This window comes from Rhea pennata, chromosome 28 (assembly GCF_028389875.1).
Source record: "Rhea pennata isolate bPtePen1 chromosome 28, bPtePen1.pri, whole genome shotgun sequence".
NCBI classification, from domain to species: domain Eukaryota; kingdom Metazoa; phylum Chordata; class Aves; order Rheiformes; family Rheidae; genus Rhea; species Rhea pennata.
Window position 1 is genome coordinate 3,415,467 of NC_084690.1, and position 25,906 is coordinate 3,441,372.

The 25,906-nt window shown below is 64.7% G+C and overlaps 2 protein-coding genes across 5 annotated transcripts in view; one reads left to right on the plus strand and one right to left on the minus strand.

Moving 5' to 3' along the window:
• On the minus strand, positions 1-13,847 carry RHOBTB2 (Rho related BTB domain containing 2). Of its 4 annotated transcripts, XM_062596724.1 has the most exons (12): positions 13,389-13,847; positions 12,295-12,448; positions 10,461-10,538; positions 5,265-5,466; positions 4,839-4,942; positions 4,539-4,724; positions 3,181-4,205; positions 1,948-2,066; positions 1,719-1,869; positions 1,311-1,399; positions 1,110-1,215; positions 1-1,024 (listed from the first exon to the last, which is right to left on the minus strand). In XM_062596724.1, the coding sequence occupies exons 1-12, from the start codon at positions 13,648-13,650 to the stop codon at positions 786-788; spliced, it is 2,715 nt and encodes a 904-aa protein (XP_062452708.1). In that variant the 5' UTR covers positions 13,651-13,847; the 3' UTR covers positions 1-785. The 4 variants fall into 4 exon arrangements, with proteins under 4 accessions (XP_062452708.1, XP_062452709.1, XP_062452710.1 ...); XM_062596725.1 differs by lacking the exon at positions 12,295-12,448 and having other exon boundaries at positions 13,389-13,458; XM_062596726.1 differs by lacking the exons at positions 10,461-10,538; positions 12,295-12,448; positions 13,389-13,847 and adding an exon at positions 8,165-8,396.
• The window catches only part of PEBP4 (phosphatidylethanolamine binding protein 4), a 40,132-nt gene continuing 27,071 nt past the window's right edge, over positions 12,846-25,906 (plus strand). Inside the window, exons 1-3 of the mRNA XM_062596731.1 lie at positions 12,846-13,082; positions 18,912-19,057; positions 19,867-19,999. Coding sequence (XP_062452715.1) covers positions 12,861-13,082; positions 18,912-19,057; positions 19,867-19,999 — 501 coding nt within the window. The 5' untranslated portion in view covers positions 12,846-12,860. The remainder of the gene's footprint in view (positions 13,083-18,911; positions 19,058-19,866; positions 20,000-25,906) is intronic.

The window sequence follows — 25,906 nt, forward strand, 5'->3', positions numbered from 1 at the left end:
GGCTTTTAAAACACCGTTTATTACGAGGGAGCCGTCCAGGCTGCAAGCCCAAGCCGGGGCCCTGGGGCTCGGTTTCTGGTGTGGGGTGTCTCATCTTTTTTTTTTTTTTTTTTTTTTTGCTTTTTCTTTTTAAAAATGCTGGAGAGAGGTCGCCTTTGGGGATTCCCGCTGCTGCGGAAGCGGCGCGGGAAGGCGCAGGGGAGCAGCGGGCTCCGTGCCCCGCGGCTCCTCCGCACCCCCACCGGCGCCCGGGGAGAAGCAGCACCCGCCGCGAAACGTCTCCGGTGCCGGACTGCCGGGCGCGGGCGAGCGGCATCCAGCCTCAGTCCGGGAGCGCGGTGCCGGGGGCAGCCCGGGCACGGCCGAGGGAAAGCGGCCGCTCGCTCGCAGGCGGGAACGGCGGTGTCCGAGGGGAAGCGGTGAGCAAATCCTGCAACTTCTGGGTTGGACTTAGAGTGGCACCAGAATGAGTTTCTCCTTCCTCAGGCTGTCAGTGCTCTTTTTTTTTTTTAAAAAAAAAAAAAAAAAAAAAAAAAAAAAAAAAAAAAAGGGCAAACCACCCCCCCTCCCCGTGCTCCTGTAAACGTGACTTTCTCCTGCCGCTCCGTCCCTGCCGGAGGACCGGCAGCCCCGTGCCGCCTCCGGCGCGGCGCCAGCCGGGAGCGGGTCCGGGCCCCTCTGGGCCCCTGCTCTGGCTCCTCGAGGGGGGAGCTGCTGGTGTCCACTCTGCCAGGCGCTGGGAAGGTCCTTCGACACCTCCCCGCCGGAGCAAGGAGGCCAGGCCTTCAAACCACGGCCGAGGAGGAAGAGGAGGAGGAGGAGGAGGAGGCGGCGGCGGCGGCCGAAGGCGAGGTGGCGGACGGGGAGGAGGAGGCGTTCCAGAAGAGCCACCGCCTCTTGGGCTGCCGCTTCAGGTGGAGGTAGTCTTCCTTCTCCCGCTCCTTCCTCGCCCGCTGGTAGTGGTCCTCCTCCTTCAGGTACCAGACCGGCGGCCAGCGGTGCTTCTCGAAGTACTCCTGGTTCTCTGCGGGGGGAGGCAGGAAGGGGTGAGGGCAGAGCCGGGAGCAGGGGACCCCCGGGCCCCCCACGGCCAGGACGCTGGCACTCACCTCCCGACATGGCCTTCATGTCCCGGGGGAACTTGCGGCAGACGTTGTTGTAGTTGGTGCAGATGTGGTGGAGGCACCAGTCGGCGAGCTGGTAGGCGCAGTGGAACTGGAAGAGACGGAGCCCCGTGGGTGCCGCGCCAGGGCCGGCATGGCACGGCACGGCACGGCGCTCCCCACGGTGGCCCTCAACGCCATCCCTACCTGAGCCAGCTCCAGGAACACCAGCACGTCCCCGTCGATGTCCACCATCATCTGCGCCGCCTCCATCAGCCCCGTGACCGTGTACTGCTCTGTGGCACACACACACACACACACGTGTGCACGTGGGTCAGGGTGCTGGCATGGCACTGCGGACCTGCTTCAGGTCACCTGCCCCATGGGGCTTCTGCCACTGCTCCGAGGACAAGTGGCATTTGTCACAACGCCAGCGGCCACGACAGCACCAAGCTCTGGCCAAGGTCAGAGCACTTTGGGTTGGGAAAAGACCTCTTTTGGCACTTTTTGACTCTTCTCCCAGCAGCATCCTTGCAGGCACACGTCCTTCCATGGTAAGGACATGGCCAGCGTCCCCCCTGCCCTGGCCAACTCTCCTGTCCCCACTGGACTCACCGGTGAGAGCCACCAGGTGCGGCAGGCAGAGGCGGTTCGCCAGGATGATGAGCTTCATGTCGTCGAGGTCCGGGCTGGAGCTGAACTGCCCCGTGTACAGGTACTCCAGCACGGCCCGCATGCAGCTCTTGCTGGTGTGAGGGAGCGCCACCTGCAAGGTGGGCACCGGCCGTCAGCCCCGCGGCCACCCCGACCCGCGCGGCCACCCCGACCCGCGCGGCCCCCGCACCTCGTTGGTGGAGCTCTCCACGAAGGGACCGCCAAACATCGCCGCCATCCAGTCGCAGCTGGAGATGAGCAGGGGCTTGTGGGCACTGATAGCACCGTCGTCCAGCACAAAGGTGACATCTGGGGACAGCGCAGGCACAGCTAGCGGGCGCTCGCCACTCCCCTCCACCAAACACCCGTCCCAGCCCGGCAGAGGGAAGGACCCAGTCTGGTGGCACCTTCTACAATTTGTCCCCAAGGTTGCTTTCCTCCAGCCCTCTCCGGCGGCTCCGAGGGAAGGGCTCCTGCCCTACAGCCGGGCGCCACGGACACCGGCTTCCAGTGCGAGCAGCACGTGCCATGATGCATTTTAAAGCAACAGGGAAAAATCAAGCCACCAAACACCTTGCCCAAGCTCTGCACAAGGAGGGTGGCAGCTGGGGACATCCCGCCCTGCTACACTGCTCCCTGCCCCCTAACTAAGGTTTCGCCCCTGCAAGGTTTCTCCTTGAACACGTCCAGGTCCGGCCTCGCAAAATGGATTCGGCCAGAGGGATGCAGGGGCATCTACATCCCGCCGGGACGCCGTCACGAAACGTGGTGACGCTGCCCTGGAGCATCGCGGCATGAGCTGGTGTGCCACACCGCGGGACGTCCACGCGGGGCTGGGGTCTCCCCGCGGAAACCCAGGGCTAGGGAATCCTACGAACGGTGCATTCCTCCTCATAAATCAGACAGCCCTGCAAAGATCTGGCCCCAGGAGGAAGTGAAGTCGCCTTTTCTGCCCTCACATAAACAGAGCTGTCAGACGGGCTGGAGAGCAGGATGCCCTAGGGAACGAGGCATTGCAGCCACACTTTCTGGTTTTTCTTAAAAGAAAGAAAATAAAAAGCTGTAAAAGTCCCACTAACGGATACAACTGGGAGCTCAGAGCCCTGAACTCTCTGGGGTCGGGTCCCAGGAGGGAGTGAGCATCATCGCCTGGGCCCACGCTAAGATGCGTCATCTCCGTCAGACATGAGCCGCCTAATGAGTGCGGGATGCAGGGTGATAAAGCTCCCCAGGCCACTCCACGGTGCAGGATGGTGCCCTGGAAAAGGGCACCACGCTATCCACACAAGGCCAAAGCGCTAGAGTCACCTGGCTCATGGTGACTCATGAGACAAGACCCCAGTCTCCCTCCCCTGAAGAAGCACGAACTCCACCGTTCAAGCAACACTTTCCCCTCAGGTTCCTCCCCATCAGCCAGGCGTACCAGAGAAAGTCCCCTTGGCCAGGCATTCCTTCACCCGGTTGGTCCTCCGGACATGGAAGGCTTTGGTGATCTCCTGGTTCATAAATGCCTCGTTGTTGAGGATGTTGGCCACCATCATTCTGAGGTCAAACACCTCCAGCAGCTCAGCAATGTGAGCAATGTGCATGAGGTCCCGCTCATTTTCATCCAGCTCCCCTGTGTACAGGTACTTCAGCACGGCCCGGAAAGGACCCGGTTGGATAGAAGCATCCATCTTCACCACGACCATGAGCTTAGACTTGTAGGTCAGGGGGTCTTCCGCCATCTCCTCCTGGATGCTGATGAAGGCCCGACTCCAAGAAGAGAGATCCCTTCCCCGCCGCAGCCCACGCTCCCCGTTCTCATACCTGTTGCCCCGCAGGATCCCATCACTGGTGGAGGCTCTAAGGCACGGTTTTCGCTGGCCGGAGCCAGCCTCCTCGGCACTCTCACAGATGTCAAAACTAGCAGCTCGGAGGAGGAAATCCCGCGCGTGGTGCCTCTCCTCTTGGTGCAGCATCCGCTCAGCAGCCGTGGTGATGGCGCCCCCAAAACCATGCCCTGCCACGCTCTGCTGGTCCTCCTCGCTCAGGTCCATGAGGAACAGATCACAAAACTTGGAGGAGGAGGTGGAGAGGTAGATCTTGTGTGCGTAGATTCTGATCTTCTCTTGCAGCACCAGGATGACGTCTGCGCACAGGGGGTCCTCCAGGAGGTGGGCCGGACGTTCCTCATTGTTGGAAGGAGGATCTGGGACGATGATGATGGGTGGAGGAGGTTTGGGGGGCAGGAAGGGGGCTTGCAGCAGGGGCCGCTGCACGTTGCGGAGGTGGGACTTCCAGAACTGCAGGTGCCGGCGGGAGATGAGGGCAGCACGGATGGCATTGTCAAAGACGTCCTTGATGCCAAACTGGGCCACCACACTCGTCTCGTAATAGGGGATCCCCAGCTCCTTGGCCACCTCCCTCCCCTTCTCTGGGGGAAGGATCTCATTAGGTTTGATAGGCCTGAAAAAGAGAAGGAGACCACTATGAACGATGAGACCTCTTCCAGGGCACAGGAAGAGGAAAGTGTTGAGCAGGCACCAGCACCTCGGGGGCACATCAGGTATCCTAAGAGCCCTCCTTCCCCAAATGCCCTGCTATTTTTTGCCTCTTCCCTGCTGTGCCTCCCTGCCCTAGCCTCCCCGCAGGCAGGCACTCTCTGCCAGTCTCCCCACTCGTGTACACTGCCACCATATCGGCGTCCGCAGCCACCGCCGGCTCCCTCTTCCCCAGTCCACCCCCTTGAGGACAGGGCTAATCCTTGCCCCAACTTAGCCCCAGGCACCGTGTCCCTACCTGGCCAAGGGCCGCCGTGCCCGGTTCACGGCCTCCAGGTCGGCATAGCGCAGGTCGAGCTGGCAGCCTACCAGGATGACGGGAGCGCGGGGACAGAAGTGTTTGATCTCTGGGTACCACATGGTCTTCACATGGTGCAGGGAGTTCGGGTTCGCGATGGAGAAGCACAAAACCACAACATCTGACCTGGAGGAAAGGAAAGGCGAGGTCCAGCTTGGTAAAGGGTCGTCTCCCAGCGAGCTCCTCCGTCGCCCTCCCTCCTCTTCCTCGTGGCAGCGTAAGGCTCTGCCTCTTCCCTACCTCCCATAAGCGAAGCGCCTATCCTTGTGGTGGTCTCCAAAGGTGTCCCAGAGCCGCAGGGACACGCTAACATCGTCTACCACGTCCCGGGAGCGCTCCAGCACCTATGGGAACAGAAATGCCGCCCATCCTTGAGTCCGGACGCGCAGGCCCAGCTCTGCAAGATGGGACTTCCAGGCAGCTCTGGTTGCTCTCCCATCTTGTGCTGGGCTTGGGCACAGAGAGGGATTTATAATTCTCCCAGGAGCAGAGTGGAGATGAGGCATGTCCTGCACCTTGCCTTGATTTCAGGCAGGGAAGATCTAACTCCACCACCTCGGAGTCCCCAGGGGAGGTTTGTGAACAGATCCATTCCTGTATCCTTCCCTACACCAAGCGTCCGGTCCCTCTTTGCCCCCAGCATTCCCACTCCGGAGCGTCCCTTACCTCCTGGCAAACGCGGTACTGGTCGATGGCCCAGACGGTGGGCACGTGGGTGGCGAGCAGCTGGTACTGGGTCAACGTGGCGTTGCAGGCACGGGCACAGATGAGCCGGGTTTTGCCCACCGCGTTGTCCCCGACCACGACGCACTTGATAGTTTCTACGTTTGGCCTCTCATAATCCATGTCAGAATCCATTAATTGGGACCTGCAGAGGGAGGAGGGCATCAGGAGCGGCGGCCAGGAGGCCGGGCTGGCCCAGGAGCCCGGCCGAGGCTGCTGCAGCCGCTCAGCCCTTCCCTGGCACGGGGAGGCTCAGGGTGCTGGCGGCGCCCCGGGGAGCCCTGCGGTGCCAGCCCCGGGCGCATCGCGCACCATGCAAGCTCCCTTTAAAATTTCACGTTCTCGCGGACACCCGGGTTGCAGTGCCCAGGCTGGCGGGCACGCGGGCCGGGCGATTCGCCCCCTCCCTCTGCCATCCCTCCGGCCCTGGCTCATGCTTCTCCATGTGAGATGAGGCTCGCTTTCCTCCTCCTTCCCTATCCTCTCCTCCAGCACGTTCACGTGAAGCTTCCAGATCCGCCCGCACGGGCACGCGGGCACCGCCGGCCGGGCGGCCCCCGAGCAGCGCCTCTGCCTGCCCGCAGCCCCAGAGACACATGGCCAGCCAGAGTCCCGAGCAGCCCCAACGAACTCCTCGCAGCATTAAGCGGGGATTTATGAGATTTCCAGGAGGAAGAGAAGGGAGGAGATTGTGGGAAGGGGAGAGGAATAAGAAACCCAGCCCAATCGCTCTGAACTTCCCAAAGCGACAGAGCGCTTCCCCCTTGTCACCCCCTCCTGGCACAGGCCTCCCGAGCTGCTATAATAAACCACCAGCGCAAAGGCTCAGCGAGCGAAAATATCCAGTAACGATGGCAACCGAGACCTGCACGCGGGGACCACGGCTGCAGCTCCCTGCACGGGGAGCGCGGCAAGGACTTTCCAATGTTAGCACCTCCCTCCCGCGCGCAAGCTCCCTGAGCACACCTGGCTCCACGAGCCGGGGGCCTGGCACGTGAGAGGGCTCAGCATCGCGCAGGATCCGGCCGCGAGCCTTGCGGGCAAGCAAAGGCGCGTGGCGTTAAGCCCGGGTTGCTTGGTGCCAGCTCTTAGGCATCGGCCAGTCCCGAGTTCCCCGAATTGCTGTGCCACCAGCCCCGTCCTCCGCCGCCTTGCGAAGGGGGCTGCTGCGCGCGGAGGGCATGGCAAAGCACCGCGGAGCTTTATCCACCTCCTCCGGCTCAGGCACGGCGAGAAGGAGCCAGAAGAAGTTGCTTTTCCCCCCCAACAGCCCTGGGAGGTTCGTTCCCATCTAAAGCACCCCGCTGCCTTCCCAGGCAGTCTGCTGTCGTGTTCCCCCTCCCCCCCCCCAACCCGTCCGGCTCCTCCCCGCACCCTGGGGAGCCGCTTTGCTCTGCGGGGCGGGAGGATCGTTGCGGCCTTGCTGGGATAACTTCGCCGTAGTTATTTTTAGGGCAAACCGTGCTCCCACTTCGGCTGAGTTCATTGAGCCGGCGGGACGAAGGTACTCGGAGCAGGCAACGGCGGCTCACCGCCGAGCTCCCCACGGCGCTGGCGACATCTGCCCTGCGTGGGGAGTCCAGCCTGCCTTTGGCCACCTTGGCAAAGGGAACCAGGAAGCCTGCTCGGAAAGTCCAGGGCCATGAGGGAATTAAGAGCTAAATCCTAATAGGATCAGAGTGCTTGCAACAAGGAGGGGAAGGAGGGAGAAGGGGAAAAAGCAGACACAAAACGCGGGCTCCGAATAAAGCAGAAGTACGCTGGGGAAGCGGAGGGGGCGGCGTGTGGCCTGCCCTCCACCAGACATCGCCCCGGGGGCGGCTGAGCCTCTCCGGAGGGACGCGCTCGGCAGCAGCAGCCAGCACTTCTGCTGCCACCCCTCTTCCTGCCACGGCCCCCGATTCTGCAGAGCTGGGAGGTGGCAGGAGCTGGAGCTGCCGCTTCCTGGACCCCCCCCTCCCCAGACCCCCTCGTGCGAGTCCTCCACCAGCCCTTCCCCAGGAGCAGGGGGAGCCCCCAGCCACGGCCCTCCCAGCCCCGGCAGCTCCCCCAGCACCTCCAAACTGCGAGCACCCAAACGCCCCCCCACACACACCACCACCACCCAGGAAAACCCAGAATTGCTCTTTCCAGGCTGCCTAGTCTCCAGTTGCCAAGGCAACTGCACAATCATCCCGGGAGCCATCTCCTAGCAACTCGGAGGCTCAAAATCCTCCATCCTGCATCACCCGCAAGGGGAGGAGAGCCCCCCAAAGGGGGGAACGCTCGGAAGCGGCAGGAAGGCACCCAAATAACGCGGCACCTCCCGGGCTCCCCTGACAGCAGCGGGGGAGACGTGGGGCCGGGCTGCCCCACGGACGGCGTGCGGGGGCAGCAAGGGGACTGGCGAGCAGCGGGGCCCGGCATCACAAGGGGCCCGGGGCGCCTGCGGCCCGCAGGCCAGGGCATTGCGAGGGGGCCAGGGAGCACCGGGGCCCGGTGCGGAGCACTGCATGGGGGCCGCAGGCGCTCCGAGCACCTGGGCCGGGGTGCCAGGCATTGCAAGGTGGTTGGGGAGCAGCAAGACCGCGGCGTGGGGCATCACAAGGGGGGCAGAGGTGCTCGGAGCCCCGAGGACAGGGTGCAGGGCACTGCTAAAGGGCCGGGGAGCACTGGGGCCGCGGTGCGGATGTTGCAAGAGGGGTGGGGAGCAAGGGGACCCGGGTGCAGAGCGTTGCGAGAGGGCCGGGGGTGCATTGCGAGGGGGCGGCGCTGCGCCGGGAGCCGCGCTGGGGCCGCGGCGGCGGGGCAGGATGCGCGGAGGCGGAGCGGAGGAGGCCGGGCGGGCGCCCCGCGGTACTTACACCAACACAGACGAAGCGGCGGCTCCCAGGGGCCGGGGCCGGGGTCGGGCTCGGGCTCGCCCCTCCAGACATGGCCACGGTGCGGGCTGCGCGGCTCGGCTCTGCGCGCCCCGGCGCCGCGCTGCGCGCCTCAGGGCCTGGGGCGCGGGGGCCCATGCTGGCGGCGCGGCGGCCCCGCGCTCCGCATCCGCGGCCCGCTGCGCCCTGCGCGGAGCCTTGCGCCTTGCCTCGCTTTTTTGCTTTTGCCTCGCTGTGCGCTGCGCGGAGCCGTGCGCGGAGCGCTGCGCTGCGCTGCAGCCCGGGCCGCGCCGCGCCCGCCCCGCCTTTCATTCACAAAAAACAAGCGGCCGGCGCAGGCCCCGCCCCCGCCCCTCCGCCCCCGCCCATTGGCTGCCGGGGACCGGGCGGGGGGAGGGGGGGCCGCAGCCGAGCCAACCTGCCCCTGCGTGGGACCCCCCCCCCCCGCACCTTCCCCCTGCGTGGGACCCCCGGCTTGGCCCCCTCCCCGCTGCAGGGGTGCCCGTCCTGCCCCCCGCCCGCCCCCTCGGCCCTCCGTGCCCGGGGGACGCCCAGCCCCGGCGGCAGCCCCACGCCCCCGGCCCCGGCCGGCAGCCCCACGCGTGGCTGCCCGGCCGAGGAGGGGGCTCTCCTGGAGGCCGCTGCTGCGGCTGCCTGCGGGCGCCGGCGGAGAAAGAGGCGCCCGGGGAAGGGGCCGGGGCGAGGTGCCGCCGCCGCTTCTCCCTCCGAGGCCTACGTGACGTGGGGCAGAGCAGCCCCGTCCCGTGACGTGGGGCAGAGCAGCCCCGTCCCGCGGTGCTCGCTGAGCGCAGGCCGCGCGCTGCACCACTGCCTTCGATTGCCACCCTGCAACGCTCGCAGCCCCCTTCCTCCCTCCTTGGCCCCCCAGTGCCCGGCTGCCCCTGCCGGCTCCCGCACCGCCAGCCCGGGGGGGCAGAGCCACAGGCTGAAAACCCAGAGTCATCTTTGCAGCGTGGCTGCCGGGAAGGCGCGCGGCGCGCTCGCCGCGCGGCCCCGCTGCTCTGACCCCGTATATCCGCATCATGTGACGCCTCGCCGTCCTCTCTCGAGGCTCTCGCCTGCTTTTCTCCCCCCCCCTCCCCTGTGCCTGCCCAGGCTAAGCTCGGCCCCCCAGCTCCCTCTGCGCTCGGCTGGGGCCGGCTGCGGTGCTGCGCGCTCGCTCGCTCGCTCGTGGGGCTGGCGCTGATGCAATGCAGCGTCAGCCAGCGTCAACGCTCCAGCGCTCGCCTCCCCTCGCGCCTCTGCAGCCCGCTCGCGCCGGCGGCCTGGCCGCGGCCCCCCCGTGCCGGCCTCACCTAACTCGCAAGACGGGGATCCCTCTCGCCATAGCAGAAGGAGCCAGAGCCACTCAGCTGGGGACGGGGGGGTTCGTTAGGCTTTGCAGCCCGGCACGGGCTGCTCTGCAGCGCTGCCGCTGCGCCCGCGGGGACGGCGAGCCTGCGAGGGAGCCGCCGGCGCGGCGCGGACGCTGCCCGTTCCCCCGCATCGGGCTGGAGCGAGGGCTGCGAGCCGCGGAGCTGCAGCGTTTAGCTTTCCTCTCCGAGCGGGTCACGGGGAAGGAGCACGCAAAGCTTGTTTGCCAGCCGCATGATTTGGCTTATTTGTGCTGTCGTGGCAGGTGTTTAATTGTGGCATAAAAAGTTCCTGGCAGCTTCGCGCTCAGCCGAATTCCCGAACGCCCCCCCGCCTCCGAGCAAAACAAAAGCACAGTTGTGACTCTCGGTCCAAACACCGGGACTCCTGCGCCTGCACGGCCGAAGCGGGGAGGCGTCTGCGGCCGCCCGGGTCCCCAGGCGGGGAGGAGGGAGCCGGGGCGCCCCGACGCTGTGAGATGCACACAGAGCCGGCCTGGGGGGCACCAAATCGGTGGCTTTGCAAAGCAGGGAGCAAAGCGGCTGCTGCTTCCCACCTCCCTCGGGAGCAACGGGGCAGGGAAACGGGGCTGGAGCTGCAAACGCCTCCAGAGCCGCTCGCCCCGCCGCCCGGCTCCGCTTTCCCGGCAAGCGGAGGGAAACGGGGCCCCGGCAGCACCCAGGGGCCCCACGTTCGCTGGTGCCGGCTGCGGAGCACGTGGCCGGTGAGGGCAGCGGCAGCCCGTCCCGCCGCGCGGCTGGAGCTGCCCCGCGCCGGGGAAGCGCCCGCAGCGAAACGCGGGCGCGCAGGACGATCCGCCGGCTCGGACCTCCCCGCGCTCGGGCGAGCCGGGCTGCCCCGGCGCCCAGCAGTGCCCGGCCGGCGCCGCCAGCCCCCTACTTACAGGCTGCGCGCCATCGCTGCCATCCTCACGCCGCGGCGACCTTTCTCGTGCGTTGCCATCTCTTTCTCGCGGCTGGTTCTGAAAGGAGAGGATGGGAAAGGCTCTGTGGCAACGTCCCAAACGAGGATTCGCCCCCCCCCCCCCCGCCCCAAAGCTGCCACCCACCTCCGCACGTCGCCAGCCCGCGGCCCCGGGCGCAGAAAGCCCCGGGGAGCCTCCCCCGCGCTCCCGCGTGGCCCGTGCACCCATGCACCGAGCGCTCCGGCGTGTTTGCTTTGGCTGCGGCTCAGCGGAGGCCGGTGGCCGGCGAGCGAGCGCCCGGGCACCGCGGGGGCCGGGCTTCCCCGGAGCGCGGAGCTGCCTTTCCCGCAGGGCCGAGCCTGGAGGCAGCGCCTTCGCTGCTCCAGAAATCCTGCTCTCCTTCCCGGCAGGCGCTCCTGGCACGCTCCGGGCGACTTAACATCTATTTGGGCCCAGCAGGAGATAGAAGGATCCAACCAGCACTTTGCAAAAATCGCAAGAGCCCGAGCCGCTGTGGCGGGGAAGGCGAGCGGGGCGAAGGGATGCCGTGCTGCCGGAGGTGCCGCGGAGCGGGTGGCGAGGGGGCTGCCGGCGCTTGGCCAGCGGAGCGGACGAGGGCCCGAGGAACAGCCTGGGTCGGCGTGGAGGGGAAGGTGTAAAAGCGAGTGAAAAGAGCGTTTCTGCAGCACCCCTGCAAAGGCGCTGCGCCGCTTGCACCCGCGGCGGGGCCCGGCTGCGCCCGCGGATGCCCGGGGCTGCAGCGCTGCCACCCGACGCTGCACGGGCCGCAGCTCATCCTGCCGCCAGTGCTGCTGCAGACCCTCCAGGCTTCAACAGTCAGTTTATAAGTATTTCAGCCCAGGAGGAGGCAGGTATTGCTGTACGGCGCCCCAGGCAGACTCTCCGCCAACCTGCTCAGGGCAAAAGGCCCCTGTCCACACGCCCGGGGTATCCGGATCCCCCAACCGGGACACACCGGCTTTACCGAAGCGTTTGGCGCGGGGAGCGGCAGGAAAGCTCGTGCGGGGCCGTCCGTGCAGCCGCCGGGAGCTCCGGCGCGGGCACGGCAGGAGGGCGGCCGCGGGCCAGTGCGCGGCTTCGCGCGGCGTTGGGGGCTGCCGACGCCTGGCGAGAAGCCGTGCAGAGCCGCTGCCCGGGGAAAGCTGCTCTCGGAGCGGCCCGCTCCCGGCTTCACCGTTCCCCTCTGCTCCCGGCTCTCCTGCCGAGGAGAGAGGTGCGAAAACGGGCCGCAGGGCTGCCGGAGCGCAGCCGGCCGGCCCGGCCCGCAGCAAGCCTTGGGGCCGCCCCGGAGCCGGCCCTGCGCCACGCTCGAAAAATAGCTACAAATCAAGGGAGCGAGAATCTGTTTCCAAGCAACTGTCTCCAGCAGGGATGGAGACCACAGGAGGGGGGAAAGCTGGGGCGAGATAGGGAGCAGCACCGCCGAAAACCTCCCCTGGGCCCTGGGAGCCTCTCCGCAAGCCCCGTCCCTGCAGCTTTCGAGGACCCGAGTTGCAACCGGTTCTGCCTCTCGGCGGGAAGGCGGACGCCTGAAAACCGCGGGGAGCTGCACCCGAGCAACCCCCGTCCCGAAAGAGCCGCCGGAGCCGCGGGCGGCAGCCGGATTTCTTAGACGCGCTCGCCGGCGTCGTCCCCTTGCGGGAAGCCCGGCGTCTCCCCGGGCGTTGGGGTCGTTCCCGCCGCAGAGCGTCCCGCCGTCACGCTCTGCCGGCAGCAGGAGCCGCGAGGCCGCCGGCGGCACCAGCCGCTCCGGGGGGCTGCGCTAAGGGCTGCGAGGGGCCGCTGCGGTTACCTGGCCTGGAGGGGGGCTCGCGGCCGGGCCCCCGGGCTGCACCGTCCCGCCGCTCTCCGGCGTGCCGGGCTCCGGCGACGGGCGCCCGCGGTTGCTGCAGGTGGTGACCGGCCCGGGCAGGTAGGATCCGTTTTTATACACTTGCCCATGTGATCTAAACAAATGCCCTAGGGATGAGTTTTTGCACTGACACAAGTAAAGGGGCCGGGACTAAAACCTGTCGAACCACAATCCGGGCTCAGCGGAAAGGAATTTTCCACTCGGAGCGATGGGGCCCGGGCGGGCGCGTGCGGGCAGCGCTCCCCGGCGCGCCGGGGGAGACGCGGACGGGGGCACGCAAAGTGCATTTCCCGTCTCACTGCCCTTCCACGACCACGCCGCCTCTTTTGGACTCGTTTTATTAGTAGATCTGAAACATTCCTAAATAATTCCCATTTTACAGCTGGAGAAGATGAACATGGATACATCTTCCATCTCACATCCATGAACAAGATCTCATGGATGTGAGATAGAAGTGTGAAAGTATATATTAAAGCCATTCGATAATAAGTAAATTCTGCAAAAAAATGCTATTTTTCCTACAGCTTGTGGAAGAAAATGCGGCAGAAGATGCCACCCAGGACGAGAAACGAAGTGGAATCCTTCGCTCCAAAAAGAGCGGCTCTCACCGCAGCCTCCGGGCTTGGCGGTGGCCTCCGGCAAAAGCCTGGCGGCACTCTGGGCAGCCCGCAGACCCCTCCGAGGGATGCTCCCGCGGCGCGGGCGATGCCCCCGGATTCGGCGGCCAGGTGAGGCCGGCGCGGAGGAGAAGCAAGGGCCGGGGAGGGAGGGAGAGGAGCGGCCAGTGAGGGATGGGGAGAGGAAAAGACCCCAAGGAGCCGGGGTGAGGCGGGGGAGAGGAGGGTGCTGATGAGGAGCGGGCGGCCGGGGGGTGAAGAGGAGACAGGAGGGACGGAGCAGCCGCGTTGGGGCCGCTCTCTCGGAGGGCTCTGAAGCTCTGCGCGTGGAGACGCGCTGTGTGCAGGTACCGCCAGGCAGGCACGTGCTGCTCATCACGTGCGTGGGGTTTGCTGCGAGCGCAGGTGCTGCCTCACCTTCTAATTGGGGTGCCGGCGTGCCCCGGGCACCCCGCGCTGCTGCCTGGTCACGTGCGCGGCGCGTTCCCACGGGAGGCAGCGTGGTCGGCGGCGCTGGGTGGGAAGGGGAAGCGCTGGCAGCTTCCAGCTCAGCCGCGCGGTGGGCGCGGGGACGGCGCCCGTGTCGCTGGAGGGGGGCGAGGGAGGGTGCTGCACGCCCAGAGCGGCCCCCACGCAGGGCGCCGGCCCGGCCGCACGCGGAGGATGCAGCCTTCCTCATCCCGCAGCTCCTCCTCCTCGCCTGGCAGCCCCAGGGCTTTCCCACGGTGGCCTGGGGAGACGGCGGGCGCCGGCCTTTGCCCGCCCCCAAGGAGCGATGCCGAGCGCCTCTCCTCCGCTCCGGGATGCCGAGCGGCGAGGCGAGGTGGCCCGCTCCCGGGGGGCTCGCGGGAGCCCCCCCAGCAAGCGCGTGAACGGCTGGGCACGAGCGCGAGCCGAGCGCATCGGGCAGCGTCTCGGCAGGCGCCGGGGCTCGGGCACCGCTGGCTTTGGAAAAGCTGTGCCAAGCTGCAGAGCCGCTGGCGCCGGAGGGAGCGGGGCTCCTGCGCTGCGCCTGCCTTGTGACTGCGAAACCAGCGCTCTTAATATAGGTCAAATGAGAGCATTACTCCCAAAATAGCAGCCCTTCCCCGGCGCGCGCGCTGCCGCTCCCGCGGGAGCAGTCACAAGGTGCCCGCCGCGGCGGGGGGCTCCGGCAGGCGCCTCCGCGTAGCGGTGCGCGGGACCCGGCCGCCTCCGAGGTCGCTGCCCGTAAGCCTTGCTCCGGGACCCGGCGCGCACGCGCGCGCTGGAGCCGCCGGGCGACCCTGCCCGCGGGCCGGGCCGGGGTGCGGGGCTGGCGGCGGTGCCGAGCGCGGGCAGGGCCGCAGCCAAGCGGCTGCCGCGGAGCCTCGCGGGCCGCCTCCGGCAGCCGGGCGCTGCGGGTGCGCCCTGGCATCTGGAGCTGAAATCCTGCTGGGCTCGGGGGCAGGAGCCTTCCCAAAGCCTGGCAAAGCCTTAGCCCTTTGAAGCTGCTAAAAGCATCATCTGCCCCCTCCGCCGGGGTCTTATAACGGCTCCTGCTCCGCTGGCTCCGGCAGCGGGTTTAGAGCGCAGCGCGGGGCGGGTGCAGGAGGAGACGGGCGCTGTAGCTCAGAAACCCCGTTAGCAGCTCTGGCTGTGCCTTTGCTGCTGTTCGTGACCGTGGTAGCACTTAATCCAGCGTGACCGAACCCAGCTGCCTGCTGGAAAATGGGGCAGACGGCAGCGATAGTTCAGGCTTCGGCTGCCTTAAAAAAAAAAAAAAACCCCGGGGGGGAACAGCAATCCTCTCCGTTAATCTCCGCGGCCGGCTGCCCGCCCCGGCGCGGAGCTGCTCCGCGGGAGCTGCCCCGGCGGCTGGCGGCCCGGAGCGCTTTCTGCAGAGGGGGAGCCAGCCTCAGAGGCGGCTGTTTGGGGGGCGCTTGGGGCTTTTTAGGGCGGCGGGTAGGCAGATTGCTCTGCATTTTGCCTAAGCAGCTGATGAATGTTGCGAAGAGCCCGGTTCGGGTTAGCTAACGAACTGCCTGGGCTCGCGCTGGAGCTCGCGCTGTGATCGGGCTCCCTCCGAGCGGGTCCAGCCTTGTCTCACTGCAGCACAGCGCTGCCGGGCTCGCGCTGCCTCTGCGCCGGGACTAGTTGACCTCGTTCCTGTTTGCGAGGCGCTTTCTGGCGCTATCAAATGCTCTTGCTCTGTAACTGGAAGCGCTTTCTGATGTGCCTCTCTTCCCGACTTCTCGAAGGAGAAGACCCCCTACCAGTGGGGCAGTAGAAGCACCAACTGGTGCAAAACGAAGCTCTGAATGACTTCGAAGTCCCCATTCTGCAAATGCTGAACTTCAGCTCTCGGCCAAGGCCTGGTTTTGGTTTCTGCAGAGCCTCTCGGCGGTGACAACCTAGCTCTGCGATAACCCCAGGACCTCGCGTGGCTCCAGGCGGATCTGAGCCAGGCAGCTCCCGAGCCGGACGGAGCCGTCGTGCGTAGCCCTTCCCCGAGCCTTAAAACCGCCCGAGGAGCCCTGGCCTCGCCAGAGGGTGCAGATTTGTGGCCAAATGCTTTTAATTCGAAGCGCTCTTGTCCTGTGGGTTGGCTCGGGCAGGAGGAAGGTGTCCTTTAGGCCCGTGCTGAAGGGCACGGGAGGCTGGAAGTGGCTCTGGGGCACGTCAGGAGGGCACCAGGGAGGGAGGATGTGGTTTTCTGTTGCCTTTGCTGGTTGCCATGGAAAAGCCATCAAAATGCCGGGCTTCCTGCGGCAGGGGCTGAGGGAATTCCCCCGGCGGCGGCTCCGCCAAGGCCTCCGCTCCCTGCGGTTGCACCCACGGGGATCGATAGCACAAACACCTTCCTCGGTCGTTAGGCAGAACGGGACCGGAGGAATTCTTACAAATTTCTTGAGTGCTTTGCAGCTTGCAAAACCCTCTGGGACAAGAGACAAATGTTAGCAGTGACCTACATGGGGAAACTGAGGCAGAGAGGAGCTCAAATTGGGCAAAACTGATGCAGGGCCTCCAAAGGCGCTGGGGTCTGTCCGCTTTCTGGGGGCTTGCCCAGCTGGTAGGAGCACACCGTTGCCCAGAAACATCTTCGCTCGCTGTGCAGTGCAAGAAGCCTTCATGCTGCAGAGTGCAGGAGCAAAATGAGCGTCTTCCTCTTCTGCAGCCATCAAGGGGTAAAGTTTCTAATGAACTTTAATGGTGAGATATGCACACCTTCCCTGCAGCATAAAACAAACTGGAAGGAAAAAAAAAACCCACCGTGCCAGGCTTCTCGTGTCACAGGGCTGGAGAAACTCAAGCACACCAGCACTTTCCTCTCCACCTGCAGGCAATTAACCTCTTGTGAGCACAGAGGTTACTCAATAATTTAGTGGAGGTAAACTTATATTCCATGGAATAAAATAGCTTTGTATAACAGAAGGGTTTGCTGCTGGGTGCAGTCAGAAAAGAAACCTTTGGTGGATTTTAAACAGAACTAGTTAATCTTAAACTAACATCAACAGGAAGCCGCCTGTGTTGGGGTGGGAAACTCCAAAGCTCATAAACAATATATGTGGTTTTGGCCACATCAGAATGGAAAGCCAGCCTTTTACAAGCAGATTAGGGTGAAATTCTTGGTTGGAAGCGCGTGTTTGGCTTTAACGAAGCTCAAACAAACGGTAACAGCAGGGAAGCTTTCACGTGCGTGTGCTGTCTTTTAAAGCTGGTCAGATTAAGTCAACATCTCTGCGGTTCCTCGGTCTACTCTGCTTTTTCGTGCCTTTTTTTTTTTTTTTTTGGCAGAGCAGCACCTGTTCTGCGGTGAGGCTGAACCACCCCGTCCCGGCCCTTGCTGCTCCCTGGCACGTACCGGGGGACGCGGCGAGGGTTTTGGGAAGCCGGCGGCCCCGGGAAGCGTGCCCACCGTGGTCCCGCGCGCGGCCGGCGCGTTTCGCCGCTCTGCCTGCGGGTGCTTTGGCTTTCCCACGCGCCCTGCTGCGGTTTTCAAAGCAAGCCGCAGCGCTCTCCCTGCCTTCCTCCCCCTCCAAGCAGTTTCCTCTAGTAAGAGCCCTTCGGTCCCGCTGCGGCGCCCGGCCGGCACGCCGCGGGGTCTCGTGGTGCCGCACGAGGCTGTGGACGAGGGCCGCCTGCAAACCGCAAAAAAATCCTTCCCGTGGGCTGCGCTGAGCCCCCTGCCCCTGCGGGGGCTGAGGATTTCTGCCCTTGCTGCCACCGTCGCAGCAACCCTCTTCCAAACGCAACCGCAGAAAGAGTTGGCTTTTCCTAGCTGTCCCCTTGCCAGCAGTGCCACTGGAAGGAAAAGGCTGCGTTTGCTTTGCAGTGAGAAAGGTTTTGTGCACAGTTTTACCCAGCTCTTCGCCCAGCTCCTGTCCCGAGAGACGGGAGGCGTTTCGCAGTAGTGCTCTTAAAGGCTTTGCAAAGAAAGATAAGGCTGAGGAGCATCCGCTTCTCTGTGAGCGGAGGGGAAGAGCTCACTCTTGAGCGAGGAGAAATCCTAGATCAAAATATTTCTTGCTGCTCTGCTTGCACAGCCCTAGCAACACGCCGGAGGCTGAAAGACGAGATTCCTCGGCCCTGACTGCTTAGTCAGGAGGGACGAGGTGCAGCTCCACCTCGGCCGCTGCTGCTTGGAGGGCTTTGCTCTGCTTTCCCGATTTAAAAGAAAACTAAAAAACCCTCGGCTGGCCTGTTCGTGGGCTCCACGGACGGGCAGCACCCGCGGGCAGCCTCCGCCGAGCGGCACCGGTGCTCCCGCTGCCCGGGTCGGGTCCCGAGCCGCCAGCGCCGCGGCGGCGCGAGCCCTCGTGCCAAACGCGCCCTTCTAATGCTGAAAAAAAAAGGCGAAACCCGACTGCGTTGGTTTACCGTGGTGGGATCGCCTGGGGAGAAAGGTGCCCTCGCCCACCTCTGCAGCTCGCATCCGTCGCGGCAAAGCCGAGGGGGGCTCTGCCCGAGCCGCCTCCCTCCTGCCGCGGCTCTCGGCTAGGCCGTTGCTTTTCCAAAGGAAATCCCCTTTTCCTAAACAAAAACCCCATCGGGGATGCTCAGGGATGCCGTGCGGGGATCTCATCCCCGCTCGTGACAGCGGGCGAAGTCCTGAATCACGCGGGCCGGTGCCCTCGGCTCCCGTGGGAAGGGACTTACTCACGCGCGTTAGCGTCCGCAGGAGCAGCGCTCTAATTACGGGCTTCGCCCGTCTCGGAGCGTGGGAACGGGGAGCCCATTAGCCCCTAAACCTCAAGATCATTCCCATTACATTAATGTTTCTAATTAGTTAAGCCTGATGCCTGTTTCTCGCTGCAATGACAGTGGTGCTAGTAGGTACTCGTGTTCGCTCTGCGTGCCGGTGCTTCATTATATAATGATACAGTCTGTGTTGTAATACCGATTCCCAGCTGACAGCGTGTGTGTTTTCTTTTTCTTTCTTTTTTTTTTTTTTTTTTTTTTTGTGTATGCCTCATCCACAGCTGATTACCCTGCCGTCTTCCTTGCGCAGAGGAACGTTTGGGGCCGCATCCTTTCTAACTAGCTGGGGAGGTGTCAGCGGGTGCAAAGTCAGAGCCCGGCGAGGAGCCGGGGCGGGCGGCTCGGACGGGTCGTTGCGGGGCCGGCCGGGCGCTCTTTCCCCTCGCCGTGCCTCCCTTCCCGCGCCCGGTTCCGGCCCCTTTCTCCCTCCGGGAAACCATCCCCGCGGCGACCCGGGAGCCCCTCGCTCCGCTCCCGGCGCGCAGCTGCCTGGCAGCGCCCGGCTCCGAGCCCGCGCCGTGCGGACGGGCTAAACCCTCGCGCTCCCCGCGGCCCAGCCTGGCGCTGCCTTTCCCTCTTCGCCGCCGCGTTGCAGCGTTTTGGGAAGAGCCGGAGGGGCGGCGGGCGGAGGCAGCGAGGCCAAAGCCGGCGGCGCCGCGTAACGAGGGGCTGGGGGAGGCGGCGGCGGCAGGACTGACCCCGGCCCGCGGCTCCCGGCAGGGCGGGATGAGGCTGCTGGGCGCCGCGCTGCTGGCCGCCGGCCTGCTCGGCGCCGCCGGCCGGGCCGAGGAGACGCCGCGGGACGACAGGCGCCCGCGGACCTGCTTCTTCGAGCCGCTCGGCAGCCTGGACAGCAAGTTCTGCAGGTGAGCGGCTCCCACTTCCCCCGCCGGGGCCTCGCGGAAGCGCCGGGCTCGGGCGCTCCCCGCCGCCGTCCCGGCTCCCGGGGCAGCCAGGTCCCCTCTCTCTCCCCTCCGCTGGGGCTAGTTTGGGGGCAGGGAAGCGCTAGAGCAGGTCGCTCTGCGGACCTCAAAGCTTGGCCCGCGGGACAGCAGCAGAAAGGGGCCGTTCGGCTACGAAGCGAGGGTGCGGGGGGGCTGCTCTCCCAGCGCTGCAAAACGGGCAGCTCTTGCTCCCGGGCTCGCTGCTGCTGGCGCATCGCAGGCTGAAAAGCTGCCGCGGCGAGCAGCCGGCGAATGCACCCTTTTATCAGCTGTTTTGGATCCCGCAGGTCCTCAGCGCAAGCCTTCGCAGGCCTCCGTGGGCCGCGGGATGGAGCGGAGCAGGCAGGAGGCCGCGGCGCGATAAGCGCTGCGAGCCCGTGCCGCTTGCTTTCCTAATGTGCAGTGCTGGTAGGAGCTTCTGCATTAAAAATATGCTTTCTGCCACTTCAGTTAACCAAAATGCTCTCCAGGTGTGAATAATTTAAAATAAGCCTCTAAGGCAAGCAGAGCCCTGACTTCCCTGGCTGTTAGGTTCCTTCCTAGCCCTGGCTTCCTGCCGCTGCTCATGAGTTGCTCCCTGCGGTCGATAAGGCGGAAGGGGAAAACGCTCCAAGCTGGGGAGTTGCCCGACCCCTCGTTGCAGCGTCGGTACCCGAAACGCCGGGGATGCTTGGCCCCGCTTCAGTGTCACGGGCGGGAAGACGATGCCCACTCTTTCCCTGTCTTTCCAGAGGGGATTTGGAAGTCATCTACCCCGAGCTGGGCGACGTGGGCTGCACCTACATCCCTGAGTGCCGCCAGTACAGGCGGCGCATCAGCCGCGAGTGGAGCAGCCCGCAGGTCCGGTACGCACGGGCTGGCAAGGTAAGGCGCTCCTCGCTGGCGTCCCCATCGGCAGCGGCTCGCGGCTGCCTGGTAAAACCCGGGCTGGTGAAGCGGATGCGACACCAGGCCGCGGAGGCGATGTAAAATGCATGTGATGGGGTGGGGGGGAGTTAATGTAACGGGGGGCGACTGCAGCGGCCGACTTTAACCCGGACTCAGGGAAGCCCCTGCTCGCTGCTGAGCTCTGAGGCGTTTGCCCAGGGCAGGCGCAGAGCATCGCGCTTAAGCCGCTGCGGACCGCGTGTCCTGGTAAAGCAGCAGGCCGGGGCGGCGGTACGCTAGGCGTTACTACAGGAGCGAAATCCGTCGCTCCAAGGAGGAGGTGGGAGCGCTGGCCTTGGCGCCCGGGAGAGTTATTAGCAGCCGTCCCGCGGGGCGATGATGCTGGGGGCTGCTGGGGAGGAAGGGCCGCGCTCAGCCGGCAGCATCACCCGGCCCTTCGTGGGGCGGGGGGCAGCGGCTGCTGCGCGTCCCCCCGCTCGGCGCGGCGGGCCGGGTGCCGAGCGGAGGTCACTCGTGTAAACCAACCCCTCCTGGCCGGGGCTGCTCGGCGCCCGACTTCAACCCGTGCAAAGCGACCGTGGGAAGGCGGGGGGGGGGGGGGCTGCAGGGCTGGGAGGGGCTGCAGGGTGGGGGGGGCTGCAGGATGGGGGGTTGCAGGAGCAGGGGGGCTGCAGGGTTGGGGGGGCTGCAGGGTGGGGGGGGTTGCAGGAGCAGAGGGGCTTCAGGGCTGGGGGGGCTGCAGGGCCGGGGGCTGCAGGAGGGCGCAGGGCCGGGCCGGAGCGGGAGCGGGCGGCGGCGCCCGGAGCTCGGCGCTTCGCCGCGTCTGCGCGATGCCACGAGATGGCACCATTGAACTTCGCGAGCCGGGCGGCGCCGGGGCCGCAGGAACTGGGAGCACTGGGAGCGCTGGGCGGGGCGGCGGGGCTGCCCCGGGCAGGCGAGCGAGGAGAAGAGCCGCGGCGCAGCACGGGCGGGCGCCCGGCCGTAACCGCGAGCGGGGAAACCGCCCCGCTTCTTGCTCGGCTTGGCTTTGCCCGGCAGCGTTAAGGATCGTTTCTTCTGGCTGCTTCATTGCTGTCTGGAAAGTGTCGTCCGTCCCCCCCCCCCCCCCCCCCCCCGGCAGATCACACGGCTTGAAGTGTAACTTGCCCTTAAAGATGTCTGGTTATTTGCTCCCCCCTCCAAAAACCCTCCCTGGCAAAGGGCGCCGTAGATGGAAGTGTCGCTTCCCATCAGTGGTTGAAAACTTCTCAGCTGTAGGCAGCAGCTTCCTTTTTCTTTCCTTTCCGTGTTTTCCCGGACAACGGCCCAAGGCGCGAAGCGAAGCCCGCTGCTTGCCCGGCTGTGCCGAGGGCGGAAACGGGGCTCCTGGCGTTTTGTGAGCTTGGAAACGAGAGCGGGCGGGTAAACCCGCCCTGGCCTGGCCCGAGAGGCGCGGGTTGGGCCGGTCGTGTGCGCGTGGGTTTATTTTGGGGGACGGGACGAGCTGCCAGCCATGGGGCCCCGCGGAGCCCGGGGCTGCCGGCTCCAGCGGCGCTTGGAGCTGCATGCAGGCGGCGAGTTTGGCACCGCTTCCCGCGGAGACCGGCTTCAGCATGCTGTGCGGGCAGCATCTGAGGACGCCGGCCACACTTCCTCCCTCGGCTCGGTTTTCTTCCCCGCATCCGTCCGGGTGGCCTCGGGGCCGTGGGAAAATCGTCAGGTTTTTTCCCACGGGGGGCAGTGGCACGCCGGAGCGGGACGGGGTCAAGCCTCGTCGCAGGCCCCGGCGGGGAGCGGGACGTGGGGCGGGCTCCGCTCGGCCTCGACTTCCCTGCCGAGGCTCTCAGAGCTCTTGGATGAAACGCTGAGAAATGGACTGCGTAAAGGGCTGGCTAAGCACTTTCCGTCAAAATCAGCGGCAGAAAACTAGGGTTTTGAGTATGAAAACTTGTGTAGGAAGTGTCTGCTTTCTGTGGAACACTCTGTCTCCTCAAGAAAAACAACCACAAAAAATAAGTCAGATGCAGAGTGTTGGGTTTTTTTTAAATCTTCGGAAATATTTATCAGTTTTCTGCTGGAAGGGGGATGGGAATATTTCCCACCCTTGTTCCAGGTCGCTGTAATGGGTCCGGCGGGGGCTGCATCACAGCCAGCAAATTCAGTTGTCCCCTGGCACCCTCCTTGGTGGCAGCACTGGTCTGAACGTGTGCTTCTGGCACGTAAGTGTCCTGCCAAGGGAGAGAGGGTTCCCTTGATCTAACGTGACTCTAATTTCCCAAGACACCTGCCTTTGGCTTCCCTTGTGCAGCTCCAGGAAGGCGTCTGGATTTGGCCGCTATCTCTGTAGGCCTCGCAGTGCTAGGGAATAGCAAACGCGCAACCAGGCAGGGAAAGACCAAGGGCTGATAGCCTGGAAACATTGGAAAACCTTTAACTTTGCTGGGGCTAGAGCGGGGAACATCTGGGTAGATGGGAAATGCTCCCTCCTTGTCCTGCAGACGCCTCAATATTGCTTTGCTCAACCAAAAATAAATTGGAAAAGAAAATTGGACATTGCATCAATTTGGGGGTAAGTTTATAAATTCTGCAGCTAAGCAATCCCAATAGAAGATGATAGATCACCGGCGAGCGCGCAGTCCCTGCGGTGATGTATAGTCGCATTAGCCGAAACGCCGTATTACATGATTCTGTTTTATTACCACTGTTGGTGGCAGACAGAAAAACAGATTACGCTCGAGATCAAATCGATAGGAACTTTATTTACTGGCCTTTTAAAAACATATTTCTGCACTTTATAAAAACATACGGTAGATGCTATTGATAGAACTTGTCTGCTTGTTAAAAAGCAATTTGCCCGTAGCGCCGCTCTTAAGCTGCGGTTTACGGCGTTACCTTTTACCTGCTCTCCCAGGCTTCGGTTCCCATCGCGGCGTTTGACGACTTCCTTAGGGGTTTCTCGGGGCGGGCAACGCCGCGCGGTGAAGCGCGGGGAGCCGTGGCCACCGGTGCAGCGAGGGGGGCTCCGCTGGGCGGCCGGTCCAGGGACCCTCCGGCCTTACGGAGGGCTCCGCGTCCCCGGGGCTCTCTGTCTGCAGGATGGTTTGTGCGAGGGAATTCCCGAGCCTTGGGCAGAGAGGGAGGCGAGAGCCCGCTCCCGTGCCAGGTTGGGGTGCGCTCCGGCCTCCCAGGCCCCGGCACGGGCTCGGTATCGCCCTGCCCCGACTTCGGAGCCGCTCTCCGTGAGCAGGCTTGGCAGCGGCGTCGCTGCGCGTCTCCCTCGTTGCCTGCGCTTCTGCTGGACGTTTAACCATCCCGGACAAAGCGCGTTTCCCTGCGGGCGGAAGGACGGGCTCGGAGAGGGGCACGCGGGCGGCTGTGCCCGCTCTTCCCGTCGCGGCCGTGCTGGCACCCGCGCGGGCGGGGACGGGCGCTCGCGCCGAATTCGGCCGCCCGCCGCTTGAAGCAGCCGACGGTTCCGCTTCGAGCCCCGTAAACGCTGTACGGTAATCAAAGCTGGAGCCGCTTTGGATGGAATAACTGCTTAACGATCATCTGAGACAAAGTGATTCAACAAATGACAATTAGGACTTGCGATACCCCGAACAGATGCGTTCGCTGTACCGTGCTATAATGCGCTAATGCGAGATTGACAGCGCGGTAATGGGAGCGAGCGGCGCTCAGCCGGCGAGGCGCAGCGGGCGCCGGGCCGTCCGGCGCGCTCGAGGCCCGGCCGGCTGTTTTGGAGGAGGCCGAGTCGTTTCCAAACCCTCCCTGAGCGCTGGTGCTGGGAAGGGGCTTTCTGCAAGCACCAAAACTTTGCGCGGAGCGTAGAGGATGAGAGGAGCTACCGTTTCCAGCTGCGGGGACGGAGCAGACTTCAGCTCGTCTCGTGCTTTCCACGCACCCTGCACTTATTCCCCACTAACATATAATTTTGTCATATTTTATTATTAAATAAACATGCCAGGAAATATACTTTTTTTTTTCTTTTTTCATGTGGGGGAAGACAAAAAGATTGGGTAATTAAAACTTCTATCCACCAGCGTGTAACACCAAGAGGTAACCGCGCTGCTTCTGCTTCCCCCCTGCCCCAATGCCCTTTGCAGCGTGGGACCTTTGCAAAGCGCCTTCGCAACGGCCTCGCGCGCGAGCTGTTAAGCGGAAGCCGCGGTGCGGCGCCCGGCCGGTCTCTCACACCAGTGCGGAGGCTTTGGGGTTTTTTTGTCTTTTTTTTTTTTAACGTTGCAAAGCCAAGCAGGAGCAGGGGACGAATCCATTTGAAATAAGCAACCTAATTTCTTTGCCACCCGGCGTTCGGGGTTTTCTGCGGGTCCGGCGGCACGTGCCGTCGTGGGCGGCGCGCGCCGGCGATTTCGGAGGCCGGGGGCCCCTTTGGAAGCGCCGCCCCCGTGAACGGCGGCTCCGGAGCCGGGTGCCAAAACCCATCTGGGGTTTGAGTCGGCCTCGGCGACACCGTCGATGGCAGATCGATGAGCCCCGAGGTGCCGTGTCACTTTTACTGCATCTCCCGGCAGCCGCCGGAGCGGGCTCGGCGTTGGCGGGGGCGGCGGCGGGAGGCGGCTCCTTCGGCCCCTGCTGCCGCTCGCTCCCCGGCGCGGGGCTCGTGCGCAGGGCCTCTAATCAGGCGTGGTTAATTAGGGCCCCGTCGCTGTCGGGCAGCTCCTCGGTGATTTAACGTGATGTCGGTACCGACTCGCGTGCTGGCACCTGCGGCGGGGGGGCGGAGGGGGTGGAAAAAACGCCCTCCCGCCCCCGTGATGCACCGGCTGCACCGAGCCGGCTCGGGAAGCGAGCGCGGGAAACGGCGGCGACGCGGGAAACGGCGGCGCGGGAAACGGCGGCGGCGCGGGAAACGGCGGCGGCGCGTTCCCGCGGGCCGCGGCGGGGGCCCCCCCCCGCGCCGGGGCTCTTCCCGCGGAGCCGCGCGGGGAGGCGACGGGGGCCGGCGCTTATACAAGCCGGGGAGCCTATTTTGGAGCGCTCCTTCCTGCCTCCAAATTGCAGCTTCGAATGTGACAAGTTACAAAACACTTGAGTCATTTCTCTCCCCGCCTGCCTTTCCCCCACGAGGAGAAGCTGCTCGGTTTGGGCTTTTTTTTTGAAAAAAAAAAAATAAAAAAAAAGGAAAAAGAGGGGGAAAAAAAAAGCCAGCGAAGCGGCGCTGCCTCGCGCTCCCCCCGCGCGCGGGCAGCCCACGCGCCGGTGGCTCCGCGCGCTGTTTATGTAAGCTGCTCATGTTCTGCTGAGCTGCCGCGAGAGCTGCTGCCGACTCCGAGGAAAGCCCACGTCTGCCCACGTCGGATCTCCCGAGCCGGGTTGTGTAACGGCAGGCGGCGCGGGGCGCGAGCCCGGCGCGGGAGCGCGGCGCGGGGCGGCGGGCGGGGAAAGCCGCCGCAGCGCGAGCGCGCCCCGAGCTCGCCGCCGCTGTTTTTTTTTTTTTTTTTGGGGGGGAGGGGGAGGAAATCGCCCGGCTGCCGCCCGCGCTGCCTCGCCGCGCGGGCGCCCGGGCGGCGGCGGCGACGCTCGGCACGCGGCTCCGCTGCGAGCGCGCCTGCGCCGCGGCCCCGATACCTGCGCTTTTTTGTAGCCGTCGCTGCCGAAAGGCCCCGAAAGCTGGCGCGCGGGATGGGGGGAGGAAGCCGCATTATCATTTCAATGGTTCTTTACATAAATACCGAGGAATAAGAAGAGCTGGTGGCTGGTGTTGCTCCCAGCCTCTGAGAAACGCTATCTTGGTTATCGGATTTTTAGTTCTTTGCAGCATTACATTTTTATACATATTTATTCATGCAGAACAGAGACGCTGAGCTATTCGCCCTGCCACGGGGCTGATGGAGACACTGTTATACATAAGAATGCACCTTCATTTACATCCTCACT

Bases quoted from the DNA above. Each gene is read 5' to 3' on its own strand.
- RHOBTB2 (XM_062596724.1), bottom strand. From the start codon at position 13,650: ATGAGGAAGGCTGCATCCTCCGCGTGCGGCCGGGCCGGCGCCCTGCGT. The intron at 1,870-1,947 runs GTGCGGGGGCCG...CCCACCTTGCAG, and splicing joins TGGAGAGCTCCACCAACGAG to GTGGCGCTCCCTCACACCAG. The intron at 1,025-1,109 runs GTGAGTGCCAGC...CTCCCCCCGCAG, and splicing joins CATGAAGGCCATGTCGGGAG to AGAACCAGGAGTACTTCGAG.